Source organism: Pezoporus occidentalis, unplaced genomic scaffold (assembly GCF_034315485.1).
Source record: "Pezoporus occidentalis ecotype Australia unplaced genomic scaffold, CSIRO_AGI_Poc_V1 ctg37, whole genome shotgun sequence".
NCBI classification, from domain to species: Eukaryota; Metazoa; Chordata; class Aves; order Psittaciformes; family Psittacidae; genus Pezoporus; species Pezoporus occidentalis.
Genome location: NW_026915691.1, coordinates 4,783,891 through 4,795,947, shown reverse-complemented (window position 1 = coordinate 4,795,947; position 12,057 = coordinate 4,783,891). Strand labels below are relative to the sequence as shown.

Below are 12,057 nucleotides of genomic sequence, written 5' to 3'. Positions count from 1 at the left end.
ACGGTAACGCACACAGTATTTCACACACATAGACTGCTGTGACACGTAACTATTTGTACTTGAAGAAATTACAAGAGATTAGTGTGGACAATGCCATACTACAAACTGGCATCCACGCAGAGCCTGCTGGAAGTTCCTGTTTTCCCATAATTGTCACTCCTTTCCTTTGGCAGGATTTAGTGCAATGGGTGAAACATTCTCCAGAAATGTCAAACGCCGCATTATTGCGGCTTACCAATGGTTTTCCCAAATTCATGGCTCAATCAGATGGCTGACCAACCGTCACACAAAAGCTTTGGGCAAGTCACAAGCATGCCAAAACAGTCTCATTGTGCCAGAAAGTAACACAAGGAAGGGCATTTCGGGTAAGTGCAAAGGTCAGGTCTCACCAGGGCCCTACCCCTGCAGTGCCCAGTAGCAGATGCTTAGGAAAAGATAAAAGTGTCGTGCCTGTGTATCCTCCCAGCTTCCGGCAATCTGGAGCTCAGCAGCTTCCTGAGCCAGAAGTTTTATCTTGATAGTCTTCTCTTCCATGAATTTTTCTTGTTGCTTTTTGAACCCATCTCAACTTTTGACATTAAAGAGCATCCTGTGACAATGAGTTTTACAGTGCGCTATGAACATGTACTTTTGTTACTTTTGAATGCAGTTATGAGACTTGTTATGAAACCACAGCACGCAGGATCACGAAGCAGCAGAACTGAAACAATTAGCTACATATAACTAAGAAATACTGGATCACAGAAGCCTAGAGAGAATGCATGCCCACAAAAGCTGTACAGCATATTTGTTATTTCTCACACTGCTATTAGAAAAGGTACAAATAGAAGGAATTGTTGTATTGGAGAACACTGTTCCTTCTAAACAGTTAAATAACCTAGAGATGTTAACGCAGTGAACAGCTGTCTGGCTGTGAATCACCCATTCCCATAACTATTATTTCTAAAAGAATTCTGTTTTATTCTTCCCTTGGAAGCTCAAAAGCCTTTTATAAAAGTTCCTGGTACATCTCAGTTTACATTATCAAAAGTACAATTAGAGTCCTTCCTTGAATTCAAATCTTAACTTTGTGTGGAGTCACGTCTTAGCAAGTTAGAAGTACCTCATACGTTCAGCAAAAATACTCTATCTCTTTTGTTCTGCTCCTTAACAGAGAAAATGGTGTGATACTGATTATAATAAAATAAATACCACCATGTAACTGAAAATTGAGTCTTGATAAAGCAATTTCATGTTGCATTATTTTGATAAAATTTAAATTTATAAAAGGGTATGTAGCTAAGACAGAATAAAACTGTCTCTTTTCAGCTATAAGATCCTTTTAACTTGATTTTCTTTTAGTTGAGTCTGTTCCTCACATAGATGAATATGGGGAACTTGAGCCTAAAATTGTGTGCAATTGCTGTAGTGTTTGCACTGTAAGAGCAATTCATGGAGATACTGGCCCACTACTGTAAGACACGGAGCACCTTGATCTTTCCTGATCTTCCCCCAAGATAAAAGTACTCAAGTCCTGATTAAACAACATATTCTTAAGCATATGCATAAACCCTTTTAATTTCCTAAGATTTGAGTTTATGTTTGATTCAGAATATTTGTGTATGCTTTGCTAAATTACAGTACATGGCACCAGGACCAAGCCTGTGAGAAATAAATAGCGACGAGCTCACTGTGGGTGACATCCCCTTTTAAAGGATTACCAGAGAAAAAAAGCACTTTGAACATAACTTGTGTGAATGTTGGATACTGTAATTTAAATATTCCCTAGGCTAATTTTCAGTATTTGGGTGTGCTGATAGACAGGAATTTAAGGGCAAACTTCCCATTCTCTGTTAGCATTTGGTAAACTGGTGATTTGATCAAAATACTCTGCTGTGTAGTGCTTTATCTAAGGACTCACTAATGGGTGAACCATATTAACATCTCCGATTTTCTGTATTATTGCAGCCATGCTGCACTGGGAATCAGAAAGTCACGTCCCCTGAAAGCTGGTCTCACTGTTAAGCCCTTCTGAAGCATGCAGCTCAGGGCTGGAACTCTGCTTATGTACAAACAGGAAGCCAGTATCTGTGGATGCACCAGGATTTATTAACACAAGCTACTTTACAAGTTATTTAGTAATCCATAAGAAAATCTGCAACAGATAAATGTTTCCCCTTGCTGAATAAAAACCAACCCAAAAAGCAAAAAAAAAAAAGCATTTTTAGTAACGCACCACAGAGGAAATGAAGATCACGTTTGAATTATAGCAGTCTCAGAGGAATAGAAGTGGGGTTTTGCACTTGCAAGCATGCACAAGCCTAGCTTTTCAAGATGTTAATTATGGCAACCAAGAAGCAATAAGAAGAATCCACAACTTTTCTCTGGAATAAGATGCATTTTTGCATCTCTTCACCAGTAACAACCATCCTTTCCTCTCACTGAAGCCAGCTTTACTTTTAAGAAGGGAATCAGGACTGACAAAACAGATGCATGCCATTCCCAAAGAAGAGGCTTGTCTCAGACTTGTCTCAGAATAGCGACAACACTACTGAGAGTTAATCACTCTCAGAATCAGAGGAGGTGACCCAAACCTCTCATGTATTCTCAGGAACACAGATTTCCTGGGACACTAGATAAATGTGCTATGTTTCCCATCGCCAGTCCTGAACAGTTTTTAGTAATTTCATGGTCATATCTTTACTAATGACTTTCAACATCTGCAATGTATATTTAAAACAATGGCATTTGTCCCTGCTGACGCTGTTCTTTACAAAATGACATCTGATGTGATTTCCCAACAATTAACATGGGAAAAAGATCTACCAGGATCCTGGTACACCACAATCTGTGGAAGGAGGTTAACTTTGGAAGAGGACAAATTAAATTACAGTTCTCCTGGTAGGAAACATGACATAGAATGGAACCATAATCATGAAACAATGTATATTTCCTATAGCTACTTCCCCTCTCTCCAGCTGAGCTTCAATACATTCTCAAGAGCTCTCCGTAATGTTAAGGAGAAGTATTTGAAGTTACACGGTCTAAGCATATATTCCCTGTGATCTCTTGGCTAATGGGATTATCAGGCTGTTTAGATGCTCATCTACACATGGGACATTCTAAGCTTTGGGAAAGGGCCATCATTCACCATATCAGCTGTCCTGAAACACTGTTAACACAAGTCTGTGGCTGTCCAGTGACACCGCAGCATCATCTCAAAAGCCAAATTCAGAAAACAAGGTGCTAAGGAGTTAGGTGCACAGCAGCTCGCCGGTGCAGCCCAGCAGGTCCAGGCAGTGGTGACTGGAAATGTTCCTGTTGGGGAGGTGCTTTAGTAAGACATGAAGATCAATTTCAACCAAGGGGAAGTTTCAGATGCTGATCCAGAAGTTCATGTGTAGAGGAATTCAAGTAGGGAGGAACTCAGTTCTAATGATGGTTTAGCACAATTAATTTTCTCATTATGTGAGGAAAGAGCTCTGAACACTGTCTCAGTATTCCCACCATGTGTAGCCCAGCAGAAAGCCCCTGCTTCTGGCTCCTTGGCAGACCTAGTGGGAGTTCAGTAAGAAGCCCCAGGCAGAGGGTGCATGTGAAGTGCAGAGACTGATACAGGGCTAGGGCAACTTGTCTGGAACAGACATACAGCAGCAAATACATGAAGACTGGAAGCAGATTTGTAACCTCTTTCACTGTTTTTCCAACTACATGTATCTGTTTCTTTCCTTTCTTTTATGTGAGTCATGTCACATCACCACTGAGGAGAAAGAGTAACGTGGTTTCCATTTCTCAATTCTGAAGGTCAGCAGCAGCACTTGTACTAAAAGGTGTTAGATCCTACATTGTTAGTGGCAGTCATAGTTACTTGTTACTGGTCCCGCTTGCAACATTCTGGAGTGCTTCTTAAACCATTGCTTCTCTTTGTTCAAAAAATGAACTAAGAGAGGAAGTGACAATTTCATGTTAACCACTTCAGCTTGCTTTCAAAAGAAATGGTCTTGGGATAAGTCCTATGGTGAAATTGTGCACATTGATTTTGAAATAACATGTTCATTTGACAAGGACTCATTTCTAAATGTCAGTCTTCTGATATGTCATGCTGGTCTGAAGACACATTGGCACTGCCAGTATGCAGGAAATCCAAGGAAGCCTATCTTACTGTGGAAGATGATATGTGCACTCCAGCTCCAACTAAATCTCTTCTCTTGGGAAAAACAGGTGTATTTTAAAGCATAATTCAGAAAGGAGTACTCGTCACTGAGAAAACTTGTATTTTCTAAATAACGAACAGTCCCTGCCTAAAACTCTGTATTTCTAAATCTCCTTGCCTTCATTTCAGCAATAATTAGAAGACAAAATCTGACACAAAATCTGTATCTAATAGGATTCCTGATTCTCTGCCTCTGCTGATTTAAAAGTTATGGTAAGCTGTCTTGAGATGACTGGACTTTTAATTCATCTTTTGACTCATACTCTGTTTTATTCCTACAAACAATACCAGGCTTGTGCGTAAGCTTGATACCAAATGCTGTTTACTTCTCTGTCTTCCAGATGCTTAACATTTTAGGCAGCAGAAGCATGTAGATAAGGGGCATTATGCAAGTTAGAAACCAAGCGTGCTCTGCAGACTACATCTCAGGTCCCCAAAAGCAAATCTACATTGCTTCTGGGATGTTTTGGGGCTGAGCAAAACCCTAGCAAGACTGGAGGATTGAGCACAGCAGTTCTGTACTGTTGTATGAGGCTCATATGCTGGGACAAGCAATGCTGGGAAGAGCCTGGACCCCCCTTAGCGCCCTCCCATTAACTCTGTGCCTGGTATTTGTCTTGATTATGTCAGGAAAAGAGTGAAAACACAATCACCTCTAATCCCAAAGCCCCTCTTGCTATAGTATGGTTTCTGTGCAATTGTTCTCAGCTTGAATACCACTTCCTCCCATTTGCACAGGCTGCAAAGCCCCCCATACACACACCCCCCCAAATAATTTAATAAATACATAGTTGGAGAAGTAATAGATATAATGACATTAAAGGTATTTTGCTAATGAGTTACTTTGATGCAAGAGCATCATGCCTTTGAACTTAAAGGAATCCAGAGTTTACCAGCAATGATTTAACTTAAAAGTAGCAATTTCTTTACTTATCATCCCAAGCCAAACATCGTGCTGATTTATGTTTCCTTTTGAGAAACTAGAATCTTTTAATTTCTGGGAGTTTAAAGTAACTCCTGGTGTTGTGACATTAGCAGCATCAGAAGCCATAGTGTGCTAAAGCTGGTGGGGTCCACAGGCCCCCAGCAGCTGCGTCTGTCAAGTTACCAGTAAGTTAACCAGGCAGACCAGTGTTCACCTTGCAGCAATGGGCTCAGTAAGGGTAGTTTGTGCAACAGGCTCACTTCCAGGATCAGGGAATAGAGTAATAAAAAATGGAGGTTGCTGCCAATAGCCAGGGTAAAAGTTAATATCTGGGGTAAGGAAAAGAAACAGACAAAGGTGAAATACCAGGAATGGAAATGCCTCTTAAGCAGAAAGGTTCATTTACCCTGTGATTATCAAGCATATATTACCCCAGAGAAATAATTGCCTTGGATTAAGTGATTTGTAGGAATCAGTTGCTCGGTAACAGGTAGCAAGGGAAGGTGGGGTGAGGGCTGCAGAGGTAAAACAAGCCATGTGCTGGTTTCCCTTCTCAGCCCAAAGAGCCTGGCAGCTGCAAAGGCCCCATGAGTGCCTCCCGTCTGGCACAGCAGCACACACAGGCAATTTATCAGAGGAAAGTTGGAGTTCTGTGCTCCCGGGCAAGTGGCAAGGGTGGAGCTTTCCTGTGCTTAAAGGCTAAGATAACTGGCATTTCTTCCCCCCCACTTTTTAATTGTTCTTCTGTGCTGTTTTCTATGTAATCATTATTATCATCATAAATACAGATGTTATCCAGCTTCAGCTTGTGTTCTGGGTTTCTTCCTGTTCACCTCCGAGATATCTCTGTCTCTCTGGCTGGTTCTTTTGCACATTTTCCTCCTTCTGACACCAGGGACTTCTCTGAGTGATCGTAAGCAGCCTCAGTTTGACAGACTGCACAGCCCCAGTCACACATTCCTCCTGGACTTGCACAATGGAATTTGCAGTTTTAAATAATTGAAGTAAACTGTATGTATTTCATATACAGCTGGAAGAGGCGATAACTCCTTCTAACTCCATTCACCAGGCTGCCTCTGTTAGGAAGGTATTTTCCATGCTAAAAATGTTTATAGCTCCTCAAGCAGAGATAATCAATGGGAGTCTGCAGTCATCATGTCTCAGCATGTCCACACCATGATGATCCACAAGCTGCTGATGTTCTCCTGTTTCTTTTTTTGGGTGTCTTGTGGCTAAAGATTGTCTTCTGGTTGGAAAAACAAAAGAAGTGAAAGGCCACATCCAGTGTGCTGTGATCTTCCTGTTACCAGCACTGGGATCTTCTGCAAAAGAGTCATCAGTCAGGATGTAAGTAGGGCATTGCTGAGTGTTAACCGTTACATCAGTCACGTCCTCAGCTGTCAAAGCATGTGGTTCCTTTAACTTTTGCTTACCATTTCTTGTGCTGCCTCTTCTGCTTCACAGACTTTTCCATGCATGCTGCATTCATATCAGTCTTGATATTTCCATCACAACTCTATGCATGCCATAATACACACTGTAAACTTCCGTACAACAGAGAAAACTGCTTACACAGGGGTGGGAAAGGTGTTCTTTTCAACTCTGTGATCTCTAAACTAGGATACTTTGGATAACTGAATAACTAGGATATCACTAGGATAACTGAAACCAAATCTGGTCAAGTCAGTTCAAAAGTCAGTATGAACATAACTTTCAATTTTGTATAAAACATTTAAACTTATTTTATGATAAACCAAAGCAAACCCAGTTTAAATCAAAACAAGCTTTTCTCAGGGCATCCAGTAGAAAGCCACTGTATCGCAGCTCTGTGTGAGTGCTGTGAGGTCTGTTCTACTGCAGCTGTAACAGCAACATTTGCACCACAAAGTGCATCTGCCAACCTGGGGGACTATAAGATGCTGTTTGCCCGCAGAGAGTGAACCAAGGCTTTTGCAAAAACAATCCAGGAAAGCAGTGGTCCACATGGAAAGACTGTAGCAATTCAATGTCTGCATGGCCTGTTTACAAAACCTCTTGCAAATACACTTAACTCATTGACACACCATAAAGATTTTAAATGCACTTGAGCAATTGATACAGTAAAGTGAAGTCTGAATTCTTTGTGGCAGTATACTGAAATAGAATGCCTCACTCTTGGCTCCAATAGCAAACCAGAGTTTCATGCCTGGTGTAAACTGGGAACGCTTATTCTTCCTGGACTGAATTAAGAATCTCTCTACTGGTGCAAATCCCATATTCAAAGATCTTCCATTTTCAGGTGGTTCCTAAGGTGTGGTGGTGCTTGCTTACACTTTTGCCTGCCAGCATGCAAGAGGTAGAGATGCAGGTCAGTCAGTATGCTTAGTCTTTTGGAAAATGATCTATTAGGCTCTGATAATCAGGACACCCGTACTGCTGAGGGTCCGCATTGGCAAGACCCCTTTGAACGTTTGACCGCGGGCTTCGTCAGTAAGTAGGAAATACCCACACGGCAGCTCTGAAAGGAAGAAGCCTGAGAGACCCAAATCCAGGGCGAGATTACTGCAGCCCCGCTTAACTGGGAGCGGGCAGCGCTCCTGCGAGCTGCCCGTGGAGCCGGGCGCCGGGGCGAACAGAAGGACACTTCCCCAGCTCGGGGCGGGAGCCCCCTCTCCCCGCGGTTTACGGGCGCGGGCGGTGCTGCCGCCCACCGCGCGAATCCCGCCTGCGGGAAGGGCCGGGCCGGCCGGGCGGTGGGCGGGCGCCCCGCGGCTCCTCATAAAGCGCTGCCCGGCGGCGGCGGCGAGTAGAGCTGGCTCAGTTGCAGCCCGGAGCCAGTGGTGCAGATCCGCCCTTTAACGGGAGGCTTCGGTGCGGCAGCAGCATGACTTCGGCGGCGCTGGAGATTTTGGGGCTGGGGCTGGGCATCCTGGGCTGGGTCGGGGTGATCCTTGCCTGCGGACTGCCCATGTGGCAGGTATCGGCCTTCATCGACGTGAACATCGTGGTGGCGCAGACCATCTGGGAAGGGCTGTGGATGACCTGCGTGGTGCAGAGCACGGGGCAGATGCAATGCAAGGTGTACGACTCTATCCTGGCGCTGCGGCCCGAGCTGCAGGCGGGCCGGGCGCTCACCGTCATCGTGGGGCTGCTGGGGCTGGTGGCGCTGATGGTGACCGTGGTGGGTGCGCAGTGCACCAACTGCATCCGACCCGGCAAGATGAAGTCCCGCATCGTGGTCGCCGGCGGGGCCATCTATGTCCTCTGCGGGGTCCTGGTCCTCGTCCCGCTCTGCTGGTTCGCCAACATCGTTATCAGCGACTTCTATGACCCCACCGTGCCGTCGTCCCAGAAGCGGGAGATGGGGGCCGCGCTCTACATCGGCTGGGCGGCCACGGCTCTGCTGCTCTTCGGGGGCTGCCTCATCTGCTGCTGCTCCTGCTCCCAGCGCGATGAGACCTCCTTCCCCGTCAAGTACTCGGCGCCGCGGCGGCCCACATCCAACGGCGAGTACGACAAGAAGAACTACGTCTGAGCGGAGCTGTCCCGCTCGCCGCCCCGGCCCTGCGGGGACAAGGACAGACTGCTGAGGGCCGTCCGGTGAGGTTCGGCGCTACCCTGCCTGGCGGCGCTTCTTATCGGGGACCCCCATAAAGCGGCAGCCCTAGGCAGGGCGGCGCCCTGCTGCCCGCCGGCCCGGTGGGTCCGGCAGCTCTGCAGCTGGCAGCGCCGAGCCCGGTACTGACCGCCCGCGGTGCCGGGGTGAGCCAAGCCCTCCCTGGCCGCACAGCGGAACCGGCGGCTTCCCGGCTCGGGGCGGCGTTGGGGACCCAGGAGCCCGGCCGAACCGCGGCGAAGTCTGCCGGGACGCCCCGTCCTGGGTCCCGCCGCCGCACCCGGCCCTTCCCTGGCGTTACCGTGGGGGACTCGTGAGTACTTCACCGCCTGCTCCCGCTGCTGGTGTCTCTCGGGGCGCCTCCAGGCCGGTGGGATCGTGCCGCCGGGAGTGCACTGCCGCAGAAGCTTCCCGTCTTCGTTTTCTCTGCTGAAAACCTGCCTCTGGGTGCTTCCGCTGGGACTTTCACTGGTTAGAGGGGGATTGTTCTTGTATTTAGATAACTAAACTAGGGATTCTGTCTAAAGCATGAGACTAACCTTAGTCTTTAATCCCGCAGGCAAGTAACTGTTTTGAGAAAGGTATTTGGTTTCCTTCAAGTTGTTTCAGTGCATTGTGTCTTTGAAGCCTTTCAAAGAGGTTTCAGGTAATTGCTGTCGTTTAGTGGAGTACAAACCAGATTACACTAGGTTCTTCATCCCTTGAGGTTCTTCATCTCTTCTCCCTCAACTTCTGTTCTGTTTTTACTTGAATATGAACTCATTGCCAGAATGATTGGAGGACTAGATTCGGAGACGTAAGAGATCTTTGTATGTTCTGCCTCCCACGGAGCATCCCTCTGCAGCCTCTCATCTGCACTACAGGAGACTGGAAACAAAAATCACCCCAGATGTTAATGGCTGGGTGCACGAACTCATGTCCTTCTCACCAAGCCCCACTTGCCGCCAGTGTTGAACTGTGTGCTCAGTTGGATGTGCACTTGCTTGGCTCCCCACTGTAACTTTGTTAACATGTGCTTTCCTTCATTTACCAAATGAGGCAAAGAAATTGCTAGAAAAATTTTATCAAATATCTTGATGGAGACTTTACGCAGGCTGATTGGGAGATGTGAAGTTCTGGCTCTCTCAGCTCCTCCGTATGGCCCTCAGAACACTGTGCAGGCTCGAAGGAAGATGCTCTAGGCAACATAATGCTTATTTTCTGAGCTCAGCACCTGCTGGATTTCAGCACAGCCTGGAATATTAGCACACACCTTTGCATTTTACATTGCAGAGACAGGTTTTTCTGAAGGAGGAGTTAATGGGTGGTCCAGTGTTCCTCCATGCAGATTACTTGTACTTTTAAACCAACACAGAATTCTGCTACAGATAGTGGCAGCATCTGTATTGCCATAAGATTTCCGCCAAGAGCTAGCAAAGAAAAGTGCTGTTCCTATTCCTCAGAGCACACTACAACCTCTTGGGTCTCTCACAGCCATGTAGCAATCAGTGCACCTCTAACCTAAGAGTCAACTCTTACAACTTCCTGATAACATCAAGATTTATGGACTAACCGTAACTGTGTGTTTGTGACAGATCTACACCAACGGTGTTGTTGCCTTGCTTAGCAAACTTAAACCCCTGGTGGTATCAATATGAACACATACCTGAATAAGAAACTGCAACCCTGCCCCTGCAAATTTTGATGTTGAATATGGAGGACATGATTCACCCCTTTAAATATCACTGCTTTAATTTTTAAACACATAAGCAGCAGGGTCTGAGCCCATCAGAAAACAATATGCCTACAACTAGTTTTGTTCTATAAAGAGGTGCAACTCTTATACTGTCTGCATTTAAATAAAAGCTATAATTTTTTTTTGTGATATGTAATTTTGGTACAAAAATGAAATATTCTGTATTTCATCATTGCAAGTTTTTTCTTTTTTTTTAAACAGTGTAACCCTGTAAACTGTAAATGTATTTAAATGCATTTATTTAGCAAGAAATCCACCAAAGTTGGCTTGTTAAATGGTTTGGTGCCTTTATTTGTTTCATGGTTACTTTACTTTTTATTTTAAACGATAATGTTTAACTGTATTTGTCACCTATCCCATAGACTCCCTTGCTCAAATCACTTGTGTCTAGCGAATGATTCAACAGGTATTAGCCCAAATCCGAGATCTCACTCTCTGGTCTTAAGTTAAAGACCAAAAAAGCAATCCCCACCAACTGACACACCTGCATGTATGTGTATAGCAGAGCTTTCAGAAGTGCTACAGGGCTTGGGCTCTGACCAAAAAGTGAAAGCACATCCCTGGCATCTAAAATCACACCAAAACTGGTGTTCTGGGGAGGAGGGAAACCCACACCTTAGAAGGGAATTTGTTTTTAAGAAGCCAAATTTCAGGAGATGGAGCTTTGTGTCGCAGCAGGGCTGGAACCTCTTAGAACCAAAATCTGAAGTAACTACACCGCAAGACCTCTTGGAAGAAACCAGTGCTAACTGTGGATGTACTGATAAACATAGCATCATCCTACCAAACCCATACCTCACTGCTGATGTGACAAGGTTTATGCTGAGGTCAGTGGGGCAGCTTGCAACAGCACCAGCAGGAAGTAGGGCCCATTTTAAAAAATGCTTCTATATTTAATCTCATCCTTCAGTAGACTTACTTGTTGATGTGCTTTAAAAAACAACTGGGAAGAACTCTGTTACTGATGTCACTGGCTTCAGGATAAAAGTCTAAGCTGGTTTTTGCTGTTTTGTTTTCTAAGAACAAAGACCTAATCCAGAACTTTCAATACTTGGAAGTGCTCAGGATCAGGCCTGAACCTCATCCCGATGAAAAGAGAAATCTATAGCACTTGTTTACTATTTTTATTTTGTATTTATGATTTCACATAAAAATAAAACCATCTAAACCAATCCCTGAACAGGGTTACTGTTTTTTCGTGAAAAACACTGGACTGTTTGGGCTCAGGGAGATGGGGTGTGACATGGGTGCCCAAAGGGCCACCTTTACCTGGGCTGCCTCTGGCAGGTGGAGAGCTGGGTCCCCTCTGAAGCAGAGGGAAGGACTGCTCCCTTGCAGAGCAGCAAATATCTCAGCTCCCTACTGAAGCCTCAGACAAAAGAGCAAGTAGCAGTGGCTGGTCTTGTGATGTGAGCACATTAGGAAGTGGAGTGTGAGTCCCAACTATTTTGAGAACAGCTCTAAGCATGAAGCTTTTTAAGCTTTCAATTCCTACACATTTAAAAGGAAACAATCTGGCTGTAGCTTGGATCAGCCCCAATCTGACCTGATACCCTTGTAATGAGTAAATTCCTGTTTGTTAATCAAATCTTGCTTGCTTAAGAGTTATT

At 45.0% G+C, this 12,057-nt stretch overlaps 1 protein-coding gene across 1 annotated transcript; it reads left to right on the top strand.

The window, feature by feature from the left end:
• The first annotated feature begins 7,796 nt into the window (after positions 1-7,796).
• Positions 7,797-11,619, top strand: CLDN5 (claudin 5). Its single transcript, XM_062631454.1, has one exon. The coding sequence runs from the start codon at positions 7,981-7,983 to the stop codon at positions 8,629-8,631; it is 651 nt and encodes a 216-aa protein (XP_062487438.1). The 5' UTR covers positions 7,797-7,980; the 3' UTR covers positions 8,632-11,619.
• Positions 11,620-12,057: the final 438 nt, after the last annotated feature.

Coding starts and splice junctions, on each gene's coding strand:
- CLDN5 (XM_062631454.1), top strand. CDS start 7,981: ATGACTTCGGCGGCGCTGGAGATTTTGGGGCTGGGGCTGGGCATCCTG.